Here is a 25,673-nt window from a genome sequence, read left to right as displayed (position 1 = left end):
ACTAAGGAAATAAACAACCTGAAAATAAATTATTTACTGTTAACAAAAGTACCAATGTTATATAGATAAAGGAAACTGCTTTTAGCCCCCAGAGATTCTTATCAAGGGTTTTGATTGCAACATTCTTACTTGAATCAAAACTAGCCTCTATATTAGGTTTCTAGAGCCAAGATAATTCCATCAACTGAAGCCATTTTTGTTGGGTGTCTAGGTGGCTTCTGCATCATTTCACTCAACTCTGATACTAAAGCTCACTTTCCCCAAAGCTGAGGCTTCTTGGATAGTCTGGAAGGTTTACATGACAAAAAAAAAAAAAAAAGGTTACTGAATGCTCTATGAGATCATACTAGCTTTGAGTTGTTTTTTAAAAACATCAAGGATGGGCTGCGTGCAGTGGCTCATGCCTGTAATCCCAGCACTTTGGGAGCCTGAGGCGGGCAGACCAGCCCAGGTCAGGAGTCCGAAACCAGGCTGGCCAACATGGCGAAACCCTGTCTCTACTAAAAATACAAAAATTAGCAGGGCATGGTGGTACACGCCTGTAATCCTAGCTACGGGGGAGGCTGAGGCAGAAGAATCAATTGAACCCAGGAGGTGAAGGTTGCAGCAAGCCAAGATTGCACCATTGTACTCCAGCCTTGGAGACAGAGTGAGACTTTGTCTCAAAAAATAAAAAAAGTCAAGGATAGAAGTCTGTCAATATTTTTCTATCTTTTTTTTTTTTTTTTTTTTTTTTTGGAAGATGAGGTCTTGGTTTGTTGTCCGGGCTGGAATGCAGAGGCATGATCATGGCTCACTATAGCCTCCACTTCCCAAGCTCAAGTGATCCTCCCACCTTAGCCTCCTGAGTAGCTGGAAGTACAGATATGCACTACCACACATCTGGCTAATTTTCTCTTTTTTTTTTTTGTATTTTGTTTTGAGACTTGGTTTTGCTATCTTGCCCATGCTGGTCTTGAACTTCTGAGCTCAAGCAATTCACCCACCTTGGCTTCCCAAAGTTCTGGGATTACAGGCATGAGCCACTGCACCCACCCCATTCCTATTTTCAAAAGGAAAGAATGTGGAAGAAAACCAAGATAGATCACTTGGATAGACTGAATTTAATAGGATCTCCAATTGCATCTTCCCAACTATTTAGAGGAAGAAGCCAGTAAAAGTCCAGAGTGAGTTTTACTTAATTTTCCTGCATGCGTACAAACAGCATCTAGTTTCTCCACATCTGTATCTTTTTTCATAGCTTAAATGAAACCTTGCTTTCCTCTCTAAAGCTTTCCAAAGAAAGACTGTCATTCTCTCACCTTTCCCACCCCCTACCTGCCCTTTCCTTAAGCCAACAAGTTTCAATGCTAGCCTATGGGCAAATTATGCTCACATCCTCAAGAGTCTGCATTTTATTCTAACTTATACAGCTCCTCCAAGAAATTACACTTTCCTTGTCCTTGTTTTTCATTTTACCACTTCTTTCTTGTTGATTCTTGCTGTAAGCAACCTCAAATTCAATGGTGATTGAGGCTCACATAACTAATTAAAAAATATCCATATAAGACTTCTTTATTGAGATATATAAATTTTCTGCTCTAAACACAATCACCTGGGTATCACACAGACATATCAAAATCAATATGTTCAAAATGGAACTTGTTCCCTTTTATATAGACTCTGTTTTCTATTAGTTAGTGTTTGAATTAGAAACTTCAGCATTATTATCAATATATGCCTCTCTCATACCATCCATATATAATCAGACACTAGCTCCTATTTGGTTATATAACCAACTCTGTTTCCCACTACCTTTGTTCTGGCTGTTATCATCCTTTACCTGAGCTACCTCAAAAGCCTCCTAATGGGTATCCCTGCACATGGTCTATTTCCACATGACCCCCAAAGTAATCCTTCTAAAATAGAAACCAACCATGTTCTACTCCAATTCAAGGCCTTGATAACCTCCACTCTGATGCTACTACAGTCTCCCTTCATCCGTACACCAGTCCCCACTCCACAAGTATCCAACATTTTCTATCATGTGTCAAACTGGAAAGTCGCGACTCACTTGGTGCCTAAAATGTTTCCTCCAACTTGCATTCTTTAATGTCTGATAAAAGTGTTGTAACCTCTTACTCTAGTACCATGGCACCTGGGTTAAAACTTCTATCACATGCATACACTGGATGCTATCGCAATTATTTCCATACATTGACCCTTCTCAACTAATCCCAAGCTTCTAAGGATGGAAGTTATTCACCCTCTATACCCAGCAATATGGCTGACACACAGTAGTCACTCAGTGTTTGTAAAGTAAATTGATTTCATGCAGATTAGCATAATTTAATATAAAAGTAAGCAAAAATGAGCATCTTCTCTCCTCTAAAGAGTTAACTCAGAGATTATGAATTATCCTGAAAAATCAAATGTACTTGAATTTGTTGTTATGATCCAGAGAGAATAACTTAATTTAAAACCTCTACGACAAATCATTCAGCAGTAAAATAGCAGTGATAGTAAGCACCTTTATAAAATTCATTTATTCAACACATATTTTTTGAGTATTTTTGTGCCAGGCACTCTGTTAGATACTAGAAACTCTGTGCTAGACTCTGCCAGTTCATTCGTTCCAAAGTATTTTCCCGTAAATTATCTCATTTCATTCTCACAAACATCCCATGTAGTAGAGAAGACAGTGATTATAATCTCCATTTGGCAGATGAGAAAACTGAAACCAAACAGTTTATGTAACTTGCTCAGAATCAAAGCCAAAAAGATGCAGATCTAGAACTAAAACAGTTATCTCCTGAATCTAGTCCTGGTGCTTGCTCTGCTATTAAAAATTATTTAGGCCGGGCATGGTGGCTCACGCCTATAATCCCAGCACTTTGGGAGGCCGAGGTGGGTGGATCACGAGGTCAGGAGTTCAAGACCAGCCTGGCCAAGATAGTGAAACCCCATCTCTACTAAAAATATAAAAAATTAGACGGGCGTGGTGGTGCATGCCTCTAATCCCAGCTACTCCAGACGCTGAGGCAGAGAATTGCTTAAACCTGGAGGGGCGGAGGCTGCAGTGAGCCGAGATCATGCCACTGCACTCCAGCCTGGGTCCGCCCAAAAAAAAAAAGAAAAATTATTTAAAATCTGTAAATTCTTGCCCTATCACCCTTACCTCCCCTCTGAAGAAGGTATTAACGTTAAAAAGTAATTTTTATTTTGGTCTTAAATGTCAAACTGCAGAAATATGAAGTAGCAGCATCTGCAACAGTCCAAGGCCAGGACTAACCTGTTATCCTTGCACACAGTCACATTATCTCCCCCAGGTATCAGCTTCTTCTGTTCAATCACTCCATAGCTTTCTCGGCAGATCTATATTTAAGGTGGAAAAAAGAAATATTTCAATTTTGTTGACCATTCATCTTTGTAGAACTCAAATGACTGAGAAAGGCTTTAGAAACAAATGTAGTTCCATGACTATTACAGAAAATTAGTGGGAGAATAATGAGAACTTGAGTCAGAAAACATTAGCACATTAAAAAACATCTTTTGTTTTAGGACATGGAGTTGCCAATAAATGCACTCAAGGAGAAAATGACACGAACTCAAGAATATGTGTCAAGAGTAGGAAGGATTATTTCTTCAATAATTCTTCTAAGTGCATAGATTAATCATTCATTCATTTATTCAACACACTCATTGAACTCCTATAACACTCAAGACACTATGACTAAAATAATTTGATTCAAAGAAGTCCCTGACGTTTTTCTGTGATTTGAAGAAGAACTAATGTTAATTATCACTCTACAGATGGTAAGAGAGACAGCCACAATCCTAAGTAAACTGTGGAAATTCTTACCGTGAAGTTGAGGCAGAAAGTCTCCTCCACATCCTCCCCAGGGTAATCTAAAAGCTCTTGGAGACTCCTAATCATAGAATGACAGAAAAGGAAAAGTGGAAAGTCAGATACCGCTGCAACAGTGTTTCTACTTCAGTTACACGTCCAGATCATTTCCAAGGAAAAACTATGAAAGGAGATTCTGGAATAAACATAAATCCAGATGGACAGAAATTCATGTACCTACACCTTGAAGATAATTATAGCACTAGACCTATAAAACATTCATTAATTATTCTCTCTTCTTACTGACAAATCTTATTAGACTTGAAAAGAAATTCAGATGGATTTTTAACCTAACATACTTGTGTCCTCTTAACTCTGAAGTAGTTTGCAAGTGTGTGTGTAGATACATAAATGAGGAGATGGTATTGCAGGGGCCTCCAGCCAGCTTCACTGGCTTATGCATTAGTAAAATAATCCTTCTATCATAAAAAAAAAAAAAAAAAAATTGGGCACAAAGTCACCACATCCACTTAGGAATTTTAATGGCTTACTTGTTAATGCAGAAGTCTCTATTTGGTAAAGACCAGGGGTGCCCAATCTTTTGGCTTCCCTGAGCCACGTTGGAAGAAGAATTGCCTTCTTCTTAAAATACACTCACACTAATTTTTTTTTAAGAGATGGAGAAAGGAAAATAAGTTGTATTTGAGAGGTTATGCATTGCACAGGCATATAAAGCTGATACTTTGCATGCCAAATGTGTCCATAAAAACATACTGTCTCTGTGTAATTCAGCATAAAACACTGCTAACTGTCCTTAATAACAACATAATTTTAAAAGATTGATTTCAGACACTCCAAAAATTCACCAGCCAAGAAAATTATCATAGTCGTTCACCTTCTCCCTAATGTTAATCAGCGAAATTAGTTTCTTTTTAAATATTTTTTTCTTTCTTGAGACTGAAGAGACAACAATAAGTCTGGTTTTGTTATTAGTACACAGATAAAATATATATTAAAGAAAACACATCTTTACTTTTTTCTTCACCCAGTTAGAAAGGCTTTTTTTATTATTATTATTATTTTACTTTAAGTTCTGGGATACATGTGCAGAATGTGCAGGTTTGTTACATAGGTATATATGTGCTATGGTGGTTTGCTGTACCTATCAACCTGTCATCTAGGTTTTAAGCCCCACATGTATTAGGTATTTGTAGTAATGCTTTCCCTCCCCTTCCCCCCAACCCCCTGACAGGCCCCGGTGTGTGATATTCCCCTCCATGTATCCACGTGTTCTCATTGTTCAACTCCCACTTATAAGTGAGAACATGCGGTGTTTGGTTTTCTGTTCCTGTGTTAGTTTGCTAAGAATGATGGCTTCCAGCTTCATCCATGTCCCTGCAAAGGACATGAACTCATTCATTTTTATGGCTGCATAGTATTCCATGGTGTGTATGTGCCACATTTTCTTTATCCAGTCTGTTATTGATGGGCATTTGGGTTGGTTCCAAGTCTTTGCTATTGTAAATAGTGCTGCAATAAACATACATGTGTGCATGTGTCTTTATAGTAGAATGATTTATAATCCTTTGGATATATACCCAGTAATGGGACAGCAGGGTAAAATGGTATTTCTGGTTCTAGATCCCTGTGGAATCACCACACTGTCTTCCACAATAGTTGAACTAATTTACACTCCCACCAACAGTGTAAAAGTGTTCCTATTTCTTCAGAGCCTTGCCAGCATCTGTTGTTTCCTGACTTTTTAATAATCGCCATTCTGACTGGCGTGAGATGGTATCTCATTGTGGTTTTGATTTGCATTTCTCTAATGACCAGTGATGATGAGCTTTTTTTCATGTGTTTGTTGGCCACATAAATGTCTTCTTTTGAGAAGCATCTGTTCATATCCTTTGCCCACTTTTTGATGGGGTTTTTTTTTTTTTCTTGTAAATTTGTTTAAGTTCCTTGTAGATTCTGTATATTAGACCTTTATCAGATGCATAGATTGCAAACATTTTCCCCATTCTGTAGGTTTTCTGTTCCCTCTGCTGATAGTTTTTTTTTTTTTTTTTGCTGTGCAGCTCTTTAGAAGCTTTTTAGTTTTAATTAGATCCCATTTGTCAATTTTGGCTTTTGTTGCCCTTGCTTTTGGTGTTTTAGACATGAAATCTTTACCCATGCCTATGTCCTGAATGGTATTGCCTAGGCTTTCTTCTAGGGTTTTTATGGTTTTGGGTTTTTTACATTTAAGTCTTTAATTCATCTTGAGCTAATTTTTGTATAAGGTGTAAGGAAGGGGTCCAGTTTCTGTTTTCTGCATATGGCTAGCCAGTTTTCCTAGCACCATTTATTAAATAGGGAATCCTTCCCTCATTGCTTGTTTTTTCAGGTTTGTCGAAAATCAGATGATTGTATATGTATGGTGTTATTTCTGAGGTCTCTGTTCTGTGCCATTGGTCTATATATCTGTTTTGGTACCCACACCATGTTGTTTTGGTTACTATAGCCTTGTAGCATAGTTTGAAGTCAGGTAGCGTAATACCTCCAGCTTTGTTCTTTTTGCTTAGGACTGTCTTGGCTCTACGGGCTCTTTTTTGGTTCCATATGAAATTTAAAGTAGTTTTTTCTAATTCTGAAAGGAAAGTCAATGGTTGCTTGATGGGAATAGTATTGAATCTATAAATTACTTTGGGAAGTATGGCCATTAAAATAGAATAATTCAAATGTTTCTAATATAAAGAGAAATATTTAAGGTAATGGATATCCCAGTTACATTGGTTTGAACTTTACAAATTATATAATGTATTATATTATCACATGTATCCCCAAAATATGTATATCTATTATGCCTCACCAACAAAAAAAAGTATAATTAAAGAAAGAAGATACAGTATTTTCAGGGTGTAAAACCCAAGGACATGGAAGGCCAACCTTTCCAATCCATGGGTTCTTCTAGGGCCCCTACAGGACTTGAGCGTATGTGGATTTTGGTATCTGCAAGGTGTCCTGGAACTAATGCCCCTTGGATATCAAGAGACAACTGTACCGATAACACAGGCAATGTTTCAAGCAAGTAGCTGTACAGCTACATCTTAGACAAAACACATATAACAGGGTTTAACCATAGGATGCAATAAACTCAGATTTGTACAGATAGTATTTTCTTTTTTTTTTTTTTTTTTTTGAGACGGAGTCTGGCTCTGTCACCCAGGCTGGAGTGCAGTGGCGCAATCTCGGCTCACTGCAAGCTCCGCCTCCCGGGTTCACGCCCTTCTCCTGCCTCAGCCTCCCGAGTAGCTGGGACTACAGGCGCCCGCCACTGCACCCGGCTAATTTTTTTCTATTTTTTAGTAGAGACGGGGTTTCTCCGTGGTCTCGATCTCCTGACCTTGTGATCCGCCCGCCTCGGCCTCCCGAAGTGCTGGGATTACAGGCGTGAGCCACCGCGCCCGGCGTTTCAACCTTTAATCTTCATGCCAGAGATAGCCACAACAGTTTCAGATACCAATCGCCTTTTAGCTTTGTACCTTCCTTCAGTGGGTGACAACTCCTTTAAGTCTTCCAAGCCAGGCTTTACATTGAGTAACTTCTTGTAGAGAGCCAATGGGAAGTGGAGATCAACCACAGTGGAGTTGTAGATAGCTAGTCCACAGGTTATGCCAATCAAGTGAAACCAGTTGTGCTCTACAAAACACTTTTTAGGACATATACAAATGTGTTAAAAAGAAATGCAATGTTTGCGGCCTTCAAACATTCTACCGTTTCCCTCAAAATATTTTCAAAATAAAAAAATAAAGGTCTCATTAATATTTAGTTACCTTCTGTAGCAAAGAAACACACTGACAAAAGTTGTTATCCCTTAAAGACGCAATGTAGACAGAGTTAAGCATTTGCACCTAGTAATACAGAGAACAGCTCATAGTCATCTAGAGCAGGGCTGTCCAACAGAACTTTCAGCCACAATAGAAACATTCTATTCTGTCAATCTCATATGGTAGCCACTGGCTACATGTGTCTACTAGGCACAGGAAATGTGGCTAGTACAATGGAGCAAATGAATCTTTGTTGTTACTTAATTTTAAATAAATAATATATAAATAACCACATGTGGCTAGTGCCTAGTGGCTACTTTTTGGTATGGTGCAGATCTAGGAAGAAAACTCTCATAGAAAAAAATGTAAAGACAATCTGATTGAAATTAAAATGCCTTTAAAAACTTAGCTCTCCTACTGAAGTTTCAAAAATAAACTGTGCATGCATATGTATGTGTGTGTGATAATATATTATCATTGTTATTAAAATCAGACATATTTGATTATTGACCTTCCACGTGTCACAAAACCAATTTATCACACTGTTTCTTTTTACCCTTCTCAGATAACAAGACTTGGATCTTACCTACTAGAAATGGAAATGGGACTGATGGCTCACAAAATGCACTATGAGGTCTTGGCAACAAGTATAAATGAAGACGGGATAAACATTTTAATTACTTATAAACATTTTGAATTATTATCCTTGCTATGTTCCCCTTTGCAAAGTCAGAAATTAGGGGATTGGTCTGACAACAAAAAGAAAGTTTAATCCATCTGTTTAATTGTGACACCACTTACTTACCGTATCTGAAAACCACAAGAGATTTGAATCTTGATAGTAGGTAAACATTCCATAGATGGGATTCAAAAGTTCTTTTAACAGTAAAAGAAAAAATTCCTTTGTAACACCACCAGCATCCACTGCTTCTTCACCATCAAAGATTACCTTAAAGTAATGGAACAGAATTAATGCTTCAGGGAAATCTATGACAAACTGTATCTCTTTTCAGCAGACCATTTTCTAAACTCAAGACAAATGAAGGAAAGTATAACAAAGAATATACACTGATGCGATGAAAACTGCAAGGTGTGTCTGTTGATTATTGCTGGTTAAGTTTTAACAAGGTACTTACAGATACACAAAATTTTTACTAGGTGCTTCAAGGGATACAAAGGAAGTCAGAAATTTACCACCTGTCCTTAGAAAGTCTACCATCTATTGGCTGGGCGTGGTGGCTCACATCTGTAATCCTAGCACTTTGGGAGGCCGAGGCAGGCAGATGACCTGAGGTCAGGAGTTCGAGACCAGCCTGGCCAACATGGTGAAACCCTGTCTCTACTAAAAATACACAAATGAGTCTGGCGTGGTGGCGGGCACCTGTAATCCACTACTCCGGAAGCTGAGACAGGAGAGTCGCTTGCATCTGGGAGGCAGAGGTTGCAATGAGCCAAGATTGTGTCACTGCACTCCAGCCTGGGCAACAAAGAGCGAAATTCCGACCAAAAAAAATAGAAAAAGAAAGTCTACCATCTGCTTAAGGGCAGAAAGACAGACATAAAAGCAGAGAATACTTTTTATTTTTAAAGAGTCAAATATATAATGAGAGGTAAATATTCTGGCACATAGAAAAAAATGATTTTTCATTTAAGTTGAATAAAAGAACACTTTCTGGGAGAAATCACTCTCAATAGGGTTCTTGAAGTAACTGCTGCATGTAGAAGGGAAGAGGTTATTGTAATCAGACACAGACATGGGCTCTGTGAGGGAGTGGAAGTAGGCATGCTGGATACATAATGGTTATTAACAGTAACAACTACAGCAAATCAACAAATGACATGGAGTTTACTACATGCCAGCTCTTAAACTCTATTAACCTAATCCTCAGAACAGCCTTATGCGTAGAGTCTTATTATCCCCATTTCAGAGATAATGACTCAGGCACAGAGCTAAAAACAGCATTCAAAAAGCTTACACTTGTGGCTGTCTTCAAGATTGCCTAGAGCAGGACAAGAGTAAAAGTGGGACAGAGACTAGGACCTGGATTACACAGATGCCAGCAGAATACTGCTACAAAGCAAGAACTGCCTCACCTGAATTACCTATTGAAAACAGGGCAAAAAGAAAAGCTGTATCAAAAATATAACACAGAAGTTCTGGGGAGAACAACCAGGCAGATTGATGTGACTGATGCTACTGATTAGGAATTTTGGAAAGGGTAAATTATCGAGCATTATTTACCCTTTATGGAGATTATCAGTTCATTTCATGCCTATTACATTTCTGAAAGTGGAACTTATAAAAAGATTAGCAATAGGGATATGGAAGTTGTCTGAGGGAAAAGATGAATGACTTTAAACAATTTCAAATAATTCACCAAGTATTTCTAGAATACCTACTGTGTACCAAGCATTATGCCAAGCCCTGGAAATATGCATGATCTATGGAGAGAGAAATTTTTTTTTCATTTAATAATTTGCAGGTACTAGGTGTGCCTCTCATAATAGGCCAATAGCTTCCCAGATGATTTTACTACCTTTCCATTTTCCTATTTTACCTTCTTTCTCTTAAATCTTTGATATCCACAATCTTCCTAAATGATAGCTTAATCGTTGTAATTAGTCAAAGCTTTCGTTTTTGTTGATGTTTGCTCGTTTTTGATAGAGCTGGAACTGGTACACCAAGGACAGCAGAAGAAGACAAAGAAAGCACTCTAATCTTTCAAATAATCCACTGGCATTTTTATCCAATGTTACACTGAGATGTTCTGTTTGGTGATTTGACAAAAGAAGGTGATTCAATTCTTGTAAAATGAATGAAAGAATGGCTACACCCCACAATTTTAGTAAGATCATTGCTGCTTAATCAACACTGTTTGAAGAAAAATTGCGAAGGTATTTAGAGGAATATCCTGAAGGAACTCACTTTGAGAGGCTTTTTCAAATCAATATCAGAATGAATGCTCAGCTCTCTTAGAGCATCTCCAACAAGGTTGTTCCTGCGAACGTGAAGGACCAGGAAGGGGCTTCTGGCCAGCAGAGGCTCCAGAGTGAGAAGCATGAAGACATTCTGCAGGTTGGCTCCATTGACTGCCACCTGGAATGGCACAGTCAAGAACACAGTTACTCAGAGCACACGCGTGAGTTGGGAGAGCAGTCAGCTGTGCTTCTGGACTTGGGGGCACTGACTGTACCTCCATTTGGTTATTTTTTTCCCTCTTAACTTCCACAGATTTTCTAAGTTACTTACGTTTACGCAGCACACAAGTCTTTCTAATATGGACTCACAGAAACTAACTAAAACAGTTTATGAATCATATGATCTATAACTAGGTCCAGGAAAGTGACTTAAACCAGTTGATTAATACTAAAATAGTATCATGCTTAAAGAAGCATGGTAGAAAGTGGGTAAAAACCACAACTTTCAAAATGGCAGGAAAAGAAAGCTAATAACCACTTGTTAAAGAGTTATTCTTTGAAAAATTTCATTTCTCTTGAAAACCTCTAAACTGTCAATATAACAGATACAGCAATATGAAAACAAACACATATATAGATAGATGCAGTCAGAGCTGGAAAAAGACAGACAGGCAGGCAGACAGAGAGATGGAGAGGGAAAGATAAATGAAGTTATATATCTATATCTACCAACAGTAGGAACTGGAGGATTTGAGCGGCTAATTCACAAATGTTTTTGTGGCTTGTCAAAATCAATTATACTTTATAATAAAAATGTGTATTTAAAATAAATTATTAAATAAATCTCTATAACAAGTTTTTATTCAACGAAGAATTCCCAAGTTCCATTTAATTCTCTCTCTCTGTCAGGAGTCAGCAAACTAAGGCCCCACATATCAAATCCAGCCTGCTGCCTGTTTTTGCATAGCTCTTGAGCTAACAATGGTTTCTACTTTTTTTTTTTTTCTGAGACGGAATCGTGCTCTGTCACCCAGGCTGGAGTGCGGTCGCATAATCTCGGCTCACTGAAACCTCCACATCCTGAGTTCAAGTGATTCTCTTGTCTCAGCCTCCCGAATAGCTGAGATTACAGGTGGGCACCACCACGCCCAACTAAGTTTTGTATTTTGGATAGAGACAGGGTTCTACCATGTTGGCCAGGCTGGTCTTGAATCTGACCTCAAGTGATAAGCCTGCCTCAGCCTCCCAAAGTGCTAGGATTATAGGTGTGGGCTGCGCCTGGCACGGTTTCTACATTTGTTTAATGGGTGAAGAAAATCAAACGAAGAATAATCTTTCACCACATGTAAAAATTATACACTATGCAAATTTCAACATACATAAAGTTTTGTTGGAATATAGCCATGCTCATTTATTTATAAATTGTCTATCACTGCTTTTATGCTAAAATAGAGTTGAATAGTTGTAACAGAGACCATAAGGTCCCCAAAGCTTAAAACATTTACTAAGTCGTCCTTTTGCCAATCTCTAATCTACATAAATGTGTATCCACCAATGTGTGTTATATTCAACACAAATTACTGAAAAGTTTCAAACAGCTTTAAGAATTATAATGGAATTTCAACCAAATATGTCTTCTCCTATTAGAAAAAATTACAACTGAATGTCTAAAAAGGGAGAAACACATTAAAAAGAGGAAATAATTTCTAAAATATAATACCTGCATCTGTAGTTCAGCATCTGTCTGTAACATTTTGGTCTTGGCTTGGGCATCAAAGATGAAAGGGTAGGAACAAAGTGTTACAGTATCCTAGAATAAAGCACATTACTGACAGTATTATACTATTCCACAGAAAGTATAGCTGGAAAAATATAAAAGCAAATTTAAAAAGGATCATTTACCTGTATTATTGATGGTCTAGCCTTCTGTGTAAAAAAAAATAAAAAGTCTCTTACTTAAATTGTAAAACCTGAATTTTAATCCCTCCAAAAGTAAAATATAAATAACAAAACACAGAACCAACCTGACTACTGGCCACAGAACTAACAACATTTTAATGGCTGACTAAATTTTAAGGGAAAAGATGTTTTGATGGCCACAGAATGAGAAAAAAGAGCAAAACCAATTAAAAAATATTTTTTATGACCTTTAAAGGGCATGTTACTAACTCTCCACAATTCACAGCATTAACAGAATTCTCTTTTATAAGAAATCTAATTCCTAAACAGGAGCTTTATAACCTTGACTTCACAGGTTAATTTTTGTTGGGTAAAGTGGACAATACAAATTACATTTTATTTGTTAAATGATGTTGAATCTTCCTACACACACACACACACAGAGAGAGAGAGAGAGACACAGGCTACTACTCCTAGGAGAAACTAAGTATTTGGAAAGAATTTCAGGTGCTTCTAAAAATGACTTTATCTAGTAAACTGTTGCTGACTCAGCACTTAGACTAGTACTCGGCCTACAGAATGCATTCCATCGATATGTGAATGCACCTGTGAATAAACTTTGGAGGGGAGTAATGGTAAAAATCCACAACCACAATGAAGGACATCTAGGAGATGAGTTATAGTTTCACTTTTTGTTAAGTTGTGTAACAAACATTAACTTAATATTAACTTCATAGAAACAAAAAAAAATCAACAATATAGGTCATGTTGATCTGTAGCAAGAATTACCAAACACAAAACCATGGGTGTATTCTCAGAGATCTGGGTGTACTCTATATATTTCTTAATGATATCCTAAACAAAATTAGTAAAACACATTAAGTTATATTTGTTTGAATAACTGCACTGGCATCATGTTATTACTTAATTGTCCAGGTGTAGTGAGAAAAGAGAGAAGCAGTCTCGGCAGGTGGATGCTGCATCTGCACCTAAGAAAAGGCCAATGCGGTCCTGGCTTGCTGCACACACATGGTTTAACAGCAGTTGAAGGAGAAAAGAGAGGTGAGTCATCCCAGCCAGATGGGCAGTGGAACTCAAGCACCAGAGCCTGACAGCATGCAGGCCACATCCACAATGCAACTGGGGTTTAGGTTCAGTAAGATATGTTTGATCATCACATAAAATCAGTGAGGCTAACTGTATTTTATTGCTGTTAAAGTTTTGCTTATACTTAATTTATAAATTTGGTTTGGTTTTATAACTGTACTATATCAGGACCATATGAATAAGCAGCATGTGCCTCCTTTTGTCCTTATGGATATTTAAATACAATAATTTAAAAGCAATTTTAATTAAAATCTACCCTGTTAACCCTTTATAACTAGGTTCCTCCAGGGATCTTGGCACATTTCTCTAGACAGAGAAACACTAATTGAAGAAACAATTCCAGTCCAGTGAGATCAGGTATGAAATCCTGCATATATCATCCAGACCAATCTTACTCACTCTCATGCCTACATATCCAATTACTTTGAAGTTAGAAATCAAAATGACTAGAAACAAAAAAACAAAACCACACCATAAAACAGCACTATACAAAAAGCTAAATCATCTTCTAGTCTAGGTACCTACAAAAGATATAAGCATCCTGGGAAAGAAAGCAGGCTTAAAACTGGTGCCATTATTCAGAATTTCCTCATCTGTTTCTCAGAAAATATTAGTTTACGCAAAGCATTATCTGCCTATTCTCAAGGGAAAAGAAAGATCTTGAACGTGTGTTGGTCTATAAAGCAAGATAAAGATTTTAGATACTTCAAATATACAAGTGACTGTGGAAGAAGTGATAACACAAAACAGTTCTGGCATTACAGAGTCCGAGCCTACTTAGTATTTTTAAGTACATACTGGCATTTTAGTTGGTGTAATGCAGTTATTTCAGACATCAATCAGCAGTTTTTTCTGTATTCCTTGGCTCTTTCCAGTCCCACTCCTGTTCTCTGACTCTCTCTCCCCACCCTGTAATCCCCACCCCGAGCCTCTCTGCACCCCTTAAATATCCACCTTCTGCAGCTCGTAGTCCCTCTCAGCATCCCTCACCTTACTCCTTCCCAAACCCCAGAGTTGAAGGAACCCAGTTTTGGAAGCAGGCTGATCTCTCCACTGGAGAAAGGGAGGAGTTAAATTGAGGGCAGGGTCACCATTCTCTCCATTGAGAGGGATGGCTGGAAAGAAATCCAGAACTGCCCCAGTTAGGAGCCACAGCCAAAGCCAGAGAGACACTGCCCAGAGCTGGTGGTCTAGAGAAGGTCTCAGGTGAGCCAGCAAGGCAGGCAGGAAGATACGGAAGCCTTACAAAACAGAAGTGACAGCTCTAAGGAAGGCAAAGGATGGAAGGGTATTCAGTCAAAAGAAGCTGCGAATCTGTAACAAACATCTGCTTATACATCCACAGACTTTTCATAAGTAAGTTTTTGTATTTCATATGATAACTTAATTTCATTTTTATTCTGTGAATGCTGAATATTTTAGAAATCGTACTCACACTTGTATTTCCGTATTATATGAAATAAATCTGCATGATTTTGTGCCACTATTGCTATTCATAACCTAGAAGGATGCATATGAACTGATAAGATACATGATTATCTCCTGAGAGGCTACTTGTCTTGGACTATCCATTCCTCAAAAATGAGTTTCACAGACTTAAAACTAGTAAAGTACTAGTGGACCATATTTCAAGTCTCCCTGCCTGAAACAGGGCTGCACTGTGACCTAAGCTCATTTCTAAAGCATATGAAATAGAAGCAACGAATAAGTAAATGGAATAGAACAGAAAAATTGGGAATATCGTTTTTGTAAAATATGAAGTCAATATTTCCTAAATGTGGCTGCAAGTGGGGCAGGAGGCACTACACGCACAGGTGCAGTGCTGGAGAAGAAATACAGCCTCCTCTGCCTTAGGGCCTGCCTTGTCTCACACGTGCACAATACTCATAACTGGAGACAAAACACTGCCTGGCTTTGTCTCCTTTAACACATACAGCAAGATGTCGAGCTTTATCTAGCTTTTATTTTTGAAGGATTAACATTGTGGCACTGACTTTCCCCACTTGTGCTGCCCTCTAGAGGAGCCCACCAATCACTCACTCTGTGCTACTTGGTTTTTAAGTGCAGATAAGGCAAGTTGCTGATTGAAGTAAAGGAACCACTACCACCTCTTCTTTAAAAGGAGTAAAAATCAGCCACTTTAGAATGTTCCTTCTGCACACATGTGTTAGATCCCTTTGAGAATTTTTCACTGCTGCTTCTGGGCTAAACACTCTGCAAAGGTAGACACCATATCCATACATGTTTCCACTCCCAGTGACTAGCAGGCAGACAGCACACATTAGGTGCTCAAGAAGTGCTTAGTGAAAAATAGAGGGCTTATTATATGCTAACTACTCTGCTAAGTAAGGTCTTTCCATGCTTTCTCACATTTAATTTCCACAATCTGTTATAATTCTTATTCACAAAAGAGGATGCTGGGCCTATAGAAATCAGGTAATTTGTCTAAGGCCACGGCCATTAGACCAGAGTTGGGAACTGAACCCAGGTCTTTTTGGCTGGAGCATGTGCTCAACAATATGCTACACAGCCTCAGCTAGTAACAAGCTAAAAATTCCAACACACCAAAAAAAATCCATTTATTATTTAAAAGTAGTTAAAATAAACAAAAATAACATATGAAATAGCTTTAGTATTTTAAGTTAAAATCCAAAATATCAAGAAATTTAAAATTCAATTTCTAATATCATTGTACCTCATACACTAGAAAAAATTCCACAAAAATCACAAAAGGTCATAGACTAATTTCATGTAATTTTCCATATTTCTTTAATAACTATTACAGTAATTGAAAAGATGAGCATCTGTTATTCAAGATCTGATATTTGTTTATCAAATGTTAAGAGAAAGGAAGTTTAAAATATTGTAAAAGTTACTTAATTATCTCTACTCAGAGACTACTCATAATAATCTAGATTTTAACATGAGCAACTTCTTCTTCAGGGTAAAAAAGAACTACAATTTGTTAGACTTATTTTATTCAGCATTAAGTCACAGAAAGGGTAGATTAGAAATCAGAAGAATTGACTTTTATTGCTAATGAAATTGGTGGAAAAATTGTTTAAGTTCCATTTCCTCATCTAGAAACAAAGCAGTTGGACCAAATAATTCATCAGGCTTATTTTACCGCTCATAATGTTATTATTTGGTGAATAATAATTCATAAATTGATAAAACAGAAGGGCTTATTTTTTAATAATTCCTAAATTTGAAAGTGAAAACAGAGTTCATTACTAGCCTTCATGTTAAATTTCCCAAGTCAACCCATTTAGAACACTCTAATTCATTTATATTAAAAAGTATTTTCTTGGCCAGGCACAGTGGCTTACCCCTGTAATCCCAGCACTTTGGGATGCCAAGGCTGGTGAATCACTTGAGCTCTTGAGTTCAAGACCAGCCTGGGAAACATCCCAAAAACCCCGTCTCTACAAAAAATACAAAAATTAGCCAGGCGTGATGGCACACACCTGCAGTCCCAGCTACTCGGGAGGCTGAGGTGGGAGAATGGCTTGAGCCTGGGAAGCCACTGGGTTGCAGTGAGTAGAGATGGTGCCACTGCACTCCAGCCTGGGTGATAAAGCCAGACCTTGTCTCAAAAAAAAAAGTATTTTGTTTTCTCAGGGTAATCATAAAATCTTATTTAAAAATAAAACATTGTATGCATTTTTTAAGTCTCTAGAGAAAAAAATACAACATTGTGTCTAGCATTCATCATCCATTATTTGACAAAGAAAACAGTCCTGCTTGTTCAGTTAGATCAGCCTATTGAAATGCCTTGCTTTTGGAGACACTGCTGACTTCCAAAAACCCCACAGGAAAAATATTGCCCTAATATTGGTGATGAACCTGCTACACTGGCAAGGACTCACCTCAAATCTGCTACCCACAAAATACAATAACCAAATTATCATTCTGTTTTCTGACCTAACTCAAATTTGCACATACTCCACAGACGGGAGATCCTAAAGAGCCCTGCATGTATCACAAGTCAGTGTGCTATCAAAAGGAGCAGTTCCTGCCATGCCAGTGGTGGCAGGCAGGAATCCACAGGTCCCTGAATGGCATATCTAAAATATAGTGAGACAGCTCTGGATCAGGGATGTGTGACACTTTCACACACATAATTCTCAATCAGAAGGGGCCTACGGGGTACAGGTAGCTGACATACGATGACTGAAGTAGGCTGTCAGAAAACGATAATTACCAAATGATCCTTCCTCAATGGCAGGGATAAATTAAGCTGCAGTGGGAATTGTGGCATATACATAAGCCTCATCTAAAGAGTCACTCTTGAACTCTGGCCACTTGGTGTCATATGGGAAAGACAGGTCGTATTGCCAGATCTTCCAAGTTTCAAGGAAAGCTAAAAATTCATATTTGTATGTGTCTTGGTTTTTTTTTAAATTAGGGTTTAAAAAAACCTAACATAATAGGTACCATCTTAAGCATTTTTAAGTGTACAGTTCAGCAGTGTTAAGTATATTCACACTGGTGTACAACTGGATCTCCAAACTTTCTTATCTTGCAAAACTGAAACTATACTCATTAAATAGCAACTCTCTGTTTTCCCCTGCCTCTAGCCCCTAGCAATCACCATTCTACTTTCTGTTTCTGTGAATTTGACTACTTTAGATATTCTGATTTTTAAAAGGTGGCAACTTTTAATGTGTAACATTCTGGGTGACTACTCATTTATGACTCCTTATAACACTGATGATTACTTAAAGCACTTCCAAGTTTCTAGAATGCAAAAGGCCAGCTGGATGAAGAATAGGTGAGACACTGACATCAAAGTCAAAGACATATTATAGAGCTCACACGTGCTCTTCTCATAAAAAGACTAAAGCTTTAAAATATGCTTTATGAATTCTTACCATCCCTGCTTGATGCAAGAACCACATGAGGTAGTCTTCCTGAATGTCCACGAGACTGGAAATCTCAGGAATGTAAAATGTATCATATTCCACATGCTTCACTTTAAGATTTACCTAATGAAGAACAAAATACAGACAACTAAAACATGGCTTCCCAAAGAACATCTCACTAGGATATTTTACCCTACCATCTAATTACCCCCTCCCCACTAGCACCTCCTATGCTCACCTTATATAACTTCTCCAAGAGTTTGAGAGCTGCTGTAATATAATTGTTAAACAGTACGGGAATTAAGAATGTCTTTCGTCCCCTCAGTAGATAAAGGACTGCACCTTTATAGAGGTTTACCAGCTTCATGAAATATTTCGGGCATACCTGAGACCACCAGTTATCTTTAGAAAGAAAGAAAAGACATATTTCAACATGTAATCTTGGGCAACTATTTATGTCTTCTGCCTGCCAGTTAAAAATTGCTTTGTCTAGAAGATAAACATTAGTCTAAAATGCATTTTCCCAAAACTGACTTTAAAAAGAATCCATTAAAACATTTTTGGAGAGAACAGCAGCTGTACAAGAATCCCTGGAGTTCTGTTTTTTTTTAAAGCTGGGTCTGATTTTTTACAAAGACTCAATCTGAAGGTTAACTCACAAGTCCAATTCCAGACTACATGTGGACAAGAAACACATATTTTGGGCAGGAGTGATGCCCACTGTATTAATCCAAAAAGTATTCTTATGTCCTAGCGCTTTCAGCCACCACTAAATCCTGAAGCAGAAATGCAAAGGATGACACACCCTAGCAGCAGCAACAATACGGCAACCATTCCCTTCCCTTTAAGAGGTATCATTAGTTGAAAAACTGCCATTTTTATTTCTCACCAAATAATGCTTTCTCATAACCAGACAAGAAAATCATAGCACTGGCTTATATTTCATTGGAAATAAACTCAGCCATACTGAAATATTTAAAGAATGAAATATGTCTGAGATTTCCTTTAAAAATACTCCAACAAAAAATAAAAAGGTGGTGAGGGCAAGAGACAGATGAAATAAAATGGGCAAAATACTGACCACTGCTGAATTTGTGTGGTGACTACCTGTAGCATACTCTCTACTTTGGGGTATTCTTTTAAATATCAATAATTAGAAGTTAAAAATAAATTAAGTGTGAAATTGAATAATTATGTTCTCTTTGTAATGTCCAGTCTGGAAAAATAAAAATGAAAAAACTCTAAAACTTGAAAGTCAGGTAAGATTCCTTCTAATATTGCCACCTCTCTGTTTCACATCAACTAGAACACCTGAGAAAATGTTCCCCAAAAGGCTTTTGATCTTAAAAAAAATTAAGTACTAACATTTACTAATGCTTTCATTATTATTTCCGTTTTTATCTCTTCTACAAAGGTGGAGACAATATAGAAAAGCCAGTATTCCACCTTCAGGAACACAGTCTCTTTATTCGTGGGGAGACCACACTCAAGTAACATCCCAGTCCATCTGGAACACAGAAGTTACTGAGCTGCAATGACACCTAACAAAATTTACCCGGGGGGGAAAAAGTAAAAAGCCAGGTAGACTTCCTGCACTTGATTAATAAAAACATTTCAGGCGCTACTCCCATGAAAGACACTCTCCAAATCACTGAGGAACGGAAGGTTTTTATCTCAGCAAAGTGTCCGGAGCCTGCAAAAATCAGTGTGGACTCAACTGTCCTAAAAAAGAAAAACAAAACAAACATTTGGTAAGTCCACACTAGGTCATTTTCTTTCTCTTCTTTTTTGGAGACCTCTGTATCACCAAAACCGCTCACTTCACTCCCACCCCCTAAATTAGACATAGGAGAAACAAAGACCAATGTACACGAATATTGAGGCCCTATTTATTATAAGCAAATGTGGTAGAAAAAAGTAGTTTCAAATTAAATAAATTAGGTTTGTGAATATTATAAAATCAAGATTATTCTGGCATGAGTCATTTCAAATAATCTAAATAATGGTTTTATTTTCAACTTGAAAATAGGGTTAGCTAAAAATTAACAGCAAAGCAAAAAAGGTTTTAAGTGTTAAGGATATTAAATGGCAACAAATAGATTCTTGGATCTCAATCCACTGGAGCCAGGAGTCACACCAACAAAACAAATGAGCATAAAACCACTGATATCGAGGTTAGCAAATTTACCTAGTACTTTGCTGGGGTTTGTATCCAGCCGCAGAATGGCCATAGCCAAGGGAATAGTCAATGTTATATAATACTTGGAATCCTGGAGTAGGGGAAACTCAGGTAGTATTAAATAGATTCTCATGGCTTCAACATCTGGTGGTGAGCTTGACAACTGGGGAATCAGGCAACTTTCAAAACTGTTCAAAATCTGTATGAGAGAAAAGAGTAATGAGAAATTCAAACAAACCTGCGACCTAGTTAACTTATCTCTAAGTTCATAACCTATTTGATAGACTCTCAACTCTCATTCATTCACTATGCACTGAGAACCTACTATGAGCCCTACACTGATCTAGGCTCTCAGTATACATCCATGAAAAGAAAAGCCAAGGATCCCTGCCAGTGCAAACTGTATATTCTAGAGGGGCACTGCCTTGGAAAGGTTTAAGCCGAAAGAAAACAAAAGGTAGGTCTAATTCCCAAAGTAAATACTTTACAAAATTAAGATTTGGAGACTTTCACTTTTTCATCTTACTCTTTTTCGCTTGAAATTGAATTCATCAATACAAAAATGCATTTTTAAGAATGCACTTTACAAATATAAGAAACATACCTGTTCTAGAATCATGGAGTGCTGAGAGTTCATTAACTTCTCAAATAACACCCTAGTTGAATTCAGGTCAATCCCAGGGATTTTGGGACTCGTTTTAAAATGTTCATCAATTCTAAACAAACAAAATTTAAAAAGTATTTAATAAAAGAAAAACAAAGCAAACACTCTGATAGGAATTATAAACAAGTAAACAAAATACGATGTTCTTACTAATCAGATTTAAATTTGACCTGGCAGATAAGATCCACAAAAATACCTCATTTTGCATAAATCTCAAAATAATAAACTCAAAATAAAGAATATTATTATTTCACAAAGAATAAACCACACTGGAATTCCTTTTACAAGAATTTTCAAATTTTTAAATCTGTTTTCCTTCAAGTCAAAGTACAAGGACTGTCATGTCAATTTAAGGTTATCTTGAAGTTTATAAACAAAGAATTATTTCCCTGATTTCGTATAGTGTTTTTTGGTTTTCTTTTCTGTATTTGTGGCTCATTGAACTAGATGTAGATGCTGTTGCTTGGGGCAAATAACATCCCCTGTGCAAACTGGTGCACTCATTAACAAACGACAGTAGAACCTCCTTGTTGAAAACCTTTCTTACCAAAGTATTTAAAATAAAAATGATCTAGAGTAAATGCAAAGTTAATGTCTCTCATCGTTAACACAAAGGATACAATTACATTCACCCAAGGACTAATTTCATTGCTACTATTTTTAACTTTCTAGCAACTAAATCTTTTTTTAACCTTAAATAAAATCTTAGCATTTTTGAGACTCAGAGAATATCTCATATATCCCGCTCTTGAACCTACCACATTTGTTAATTTTCAAAAGAGCTATCTATTTGCAAAGCAGCCTTCTGTTTTTGAGTAATGGACACATTCGGATGATTTGAATACACTCTGACTGCAATGTTATAATTTTTGAAAACAAAAAAGAGTTTCTAACATTTTAAAAAATCGTAATTATATGTATTGAAACCCCTATGGTCACATGAAGATAAATTGCTTGTACTTTGTTTGTTGGGTCTTTCGTTGTTGTTGTTATTATTTTTAAAATAAATCTGCCCAAAATATACAAATGAATTCTGGTTTCCAGTATGTAATTTTCCATATGCTTACAGATACTTTTTGTTATGCTGTTGAGAAAACAAAAACAAAATGTTTTGTCTATACATATTTATTGCTTTGTAAAACTGGTCTTCATTTTGATTGTTTTCCTGTGATGCATCCTATGTAAACTACAGGAGTAGACTTTCTGAAATGTCAGTTTGAAAAAAGTAAAAGGCTTTCTCCACAACTCTATATGAAATCTGTGATACTAAGGGTGAACAACCTAACAAGTCTGGCCAAGAGCCCTTCCCAAATGTCATGAAAGCTATCCATCTAGAACAAGGTTTCTCAACCTTGGTACTATTGACTTTTGGGGCCAGAGGATTCTTTGCTGGGCAGGTGCGAATGAAGGATGTTTAGCAGCATCCCTGGGTTCTACCCACTGGATGCCAATAGCAAGTCCCTCCCCATTGCACCAACCAAAAACGTCACCAGAAACTGCCAAATGTCCTTTGGGGAACAAAATCAACCTGGCTGAGAAACTCTGCTCTGGAAGGCCAACATCAGCATAATCCAGAATATCCTTCCCTGGAGGAAAAAACTAATTACTAAATATGAAATGAATTGTGTGAGCTCATTCCAGCTGCCTTAATTATAAAAGTAAATGACTTTATAATCTCTAAATGTAACCAAAGAGAGTTTCTGAAGTGACCTCCTGCAACCCAGTTAGGGACTCATTTATAGGGAGAGGGCAATGATGGTTGAATTTAGGAGTCAACATGACTAGATTAAGGAATACCCAGGTAGCTGCTAAAGTATTATTTCTGGGTATGTCTGGGTCAGTTTTCTATAAGAGATGGGCATTGAATTAGTGACTAAGCAAAGAAAATCCATCCTCATCCAGTGTGGGTGGGTACCACCCAGTCAGCTGAAAGCCCAGACAGAATAAAAAGGCAGGGCAAAGACAAATTCTTTCTCTCTCTCTTCTGGAACTAAGACATCCTTCTTCTCCTGCCCTTGTACATCAGAACTCCAGGTTCTGCGGTCTTTGCACTCCAATACTTACACCAGGAGCCCCCATCCATTTCTCAGGCCTTCAGCCTCAGACTGAGAGTTACACCATCAGCTTCCCTGGTTCTCAGGCCTTTGGACTTGTACTAAGCCATGATGCTGGCTCGCCTGGTTCTCCAGATTACAGATGCCTATGGCAGGATCTCTCAACCTCCATAATCAGGTGAACCAATTCCCGTAGTAAATCCCCTCTCTCTCTCTCTCTCTCTCTAGATAGACAGATACATCCATCTATCTATTTATCTCTCTCCTATTTGTTCCATTTCTCTGAAGAACCTTGACTAACACAGGGATCGAGGGGTAGGGGTGGGATTCACAGAAATGAAGTCTAATTCATCTTGAGATCTCATTAGCCTGGTCACTGGCAGAAAAGGACTGAGAAATAATTAGGACTTGGGATCACCAAAGATCCAAACCCATGATAAGACCCTTTTGCTGCATCAGGTTCCTGAGGGAGATATTTGCAGAAGGGGTAAGACTAAGAAAATAAACATTCTAGTTACTACTGGGGAGTTCAACCTCAAATATAATTCTCTGGTGAGCTGGGCTGGACCTAAATCCAAGGAGCCCATGAAGCCTCCTTAGAATTACTCCCTAAATTCACTCCTTTTGAGAGAAAAAAATTAAAAATAATAATAAAAATTTTAAAACTATGGGAAAGCAAACCAAAGAAATCAAGAAGATTATTTGAGGAACTAAGAATTTAAAATTACGACACATCTTAGAATACTCTGAAAATCTTACTGAAAGAGATACAGTCTCTCTCGGTAATCTGCTTTTCTGCCATTCAGGTATGAATCAGCATTGCTCTTCCTCATAAAGGTAATGAGATGTCCTCTCATTACCATTATTAGGCATTCCAATTTTTGTGCAAAGCATCAGCTTACCCATTAAATTAAGGCCAACCACCATCAAAGAGAAGAAAAATCTTTCACAGCCTTTGTTGAGTAAGTATTTGCATCACATGTGGGGTTTTAATAAACTTTTTTTAAAAAGAGGGGGCCTCACTATGTTGTCCAGGCTGGAGTTCAGTGGCTATTCACAGGCATCATCATAGCATCCTAAAGCCCCAAACTCCTAAACTCAAGCAGTCATCCTGTGTCAGCCTTCCTAGTAGCTGAGACTACAGGTACACATGAAAGTTTTTAAAGGCTCTAAGTCACTTACTTTTTTTCAAGAAAACTTCCATTCCAACAGGCTGCAGAAGATAATATCTGAACAACACCACTGCTCAAAAAAAAGAAGGGTGGGGGAAGCCTTTAATAATTACAAATAAATGGTTATTTAAGCATCAACAATAAAGTAATCATTTACTCTAGGATTTAATTAATAGCAGCTCTTTCTTAGTCAGCTGAAGCTTTGGAAAATGTGCATTTGCTTTAGAAAAACAGGATGTCACATCTCAAAACGAAGAAGAACTTAAGTTTTCCATGTTAGGAAAAAAAAAGAATATCAAAGCTCCTGAAAGAAAACCTCTTGTCCCAAGAATGGTCTTGAACATTTTCCTACCACCAAGCATCTAAGAAGTGCCCTATCTAAACTCCAAAGAGAAACACAAAATAAAACCAAAAAAGAGAAGCCAAGTTGTTACTTCCCAAACACAGAAATTATCTTTGCAAATTAATAACTGAAAAATTACTTCTATTTTGCTGCATATCTGAGATGGAAATTAAAAAATAAGCGAAACAAGCACTTATTCCCATTACCTTCTATTATACAGGCTCTGGGGAAACAGCTAATTCTGAGGACCCAAAATGAAACTGGACATCAGGAATCCTGGGCCTTTCCATTCAGTGCAAGGAAAAGGGAAAGAATAACACAAATATACGCCTGGGGAGGGGATTACAGTAGTTTCTGTTAACCACATAATTAGATCAGGAAAGATCTTTAAAGATCATTTCTTCCATCCATTCATTTTATAAATAATAAAACAGACAACTAATGGTAAAATGTCACAGTTTCCCTCGCTGGACCCCAGCTAGCCCTCATCTCCTCTCCCCTGCTACCCTTCCAGCCTGAGTTCCTTGGCAGAGCCATCCTATGGTGAGGGATTCTGAAGACTGCCACAGAGCTGCTCTAGGGTGTTCCTAATGCTCTCTTGCTCAAAAAATTACTAGCTCAAGTGCCTCAAAGTTTAGAGTCCTGGTCATTTGGCCCACTACAATCTATGTCATAATGCAGGAACCATTATGTACGTTTCTGGGGATAACCACAACTTAGTGCACAGAGCTTGATTTACTCTTCCCAAGAATCAGACTTTGCAGAAAAAAGTGGAGAGGCTGAGGAAAGCCAATGAAAATGTGTAAAAATGTGCAAAGGAAAATTATCCTTTA

General features: G+C 37.6%; 1 protein-coding gene across 2 annotated transcripts in view; it reads right to left on the bottom strand.

Annotated features, from left to right (window-relative positions):
• The window catches only part of HERC3 (HECT and RLD domain containing E3 ubiquitin protein ligase 3), a 123,577-nt gene that overhangs the window by 18,093 nt on the left and 79,811 nt on the right, over positions 1-25,673 (bottom strand). For both annotated transcript variants that reach the window (XM_007999237.3, XM_007999232.3), the window contains exons 12-23: positions 24,508-24,567; positions 21,212-21,323; positions 20,617-20,806; positions 18,667-18,830; positions 18,438-18,551; positions 12,460-12,483; positions 12,278-12,367; positions 10,565-10,735; positions 8,444-8,587; positions 7,354-7,520; positions 3,842-3,908; positions 3,272-3,354 (exon numbers count right to left, since the gene is read on the bottom strand). In XM_007999237.3, the coding sequence (XP_007997428.1) occupies positions 3,272-3,354; positions 3,842-3,908; positions 7,354-7,520; positions 8,444-8,587; positions 10,565-10,735; positions 12,278-12,367; positions 12,460-12,483; positions 18,438-18,551; positions 18,667-18,830; positions 20,617-20,806; positions 21,212-21,323; positions 24,508-24,567 (1,386 nt within the window). The remainder of the gene's footprint in view (positions 1-3,271; positions 3,355-3,841; positions 3,909-7,353; positions 7,521-8,443; positions 8,588-10,564; positions 10,736-12,277; positions 12,368-12,459; positions 12,484-18,437; positions 18,552-18,666; positions 18,831-20,616; positions 20,807-21,211; positions 21,324-24,507; positions 24,568-25,673) is intronic.

The sequence above is a fragment of the Chlorocebus sabaeus genome, chromosome 7 (genome assembly GCF_047675955.1).
Source record: "Chlorocebus sabaeus isolate Y175 chromosome 7, mChlSab1.0.hap1, whole genome shotgun sequence".
NCBI lineage: Eukaryota > Metazoa > Chordata > Mammalia > Primates > Cercopithecidae > Chlorocebus > Chlorocebus sabaeus.
This window is presented reverse-complemented; position numbering and strand designations above follow the sequence as displayed.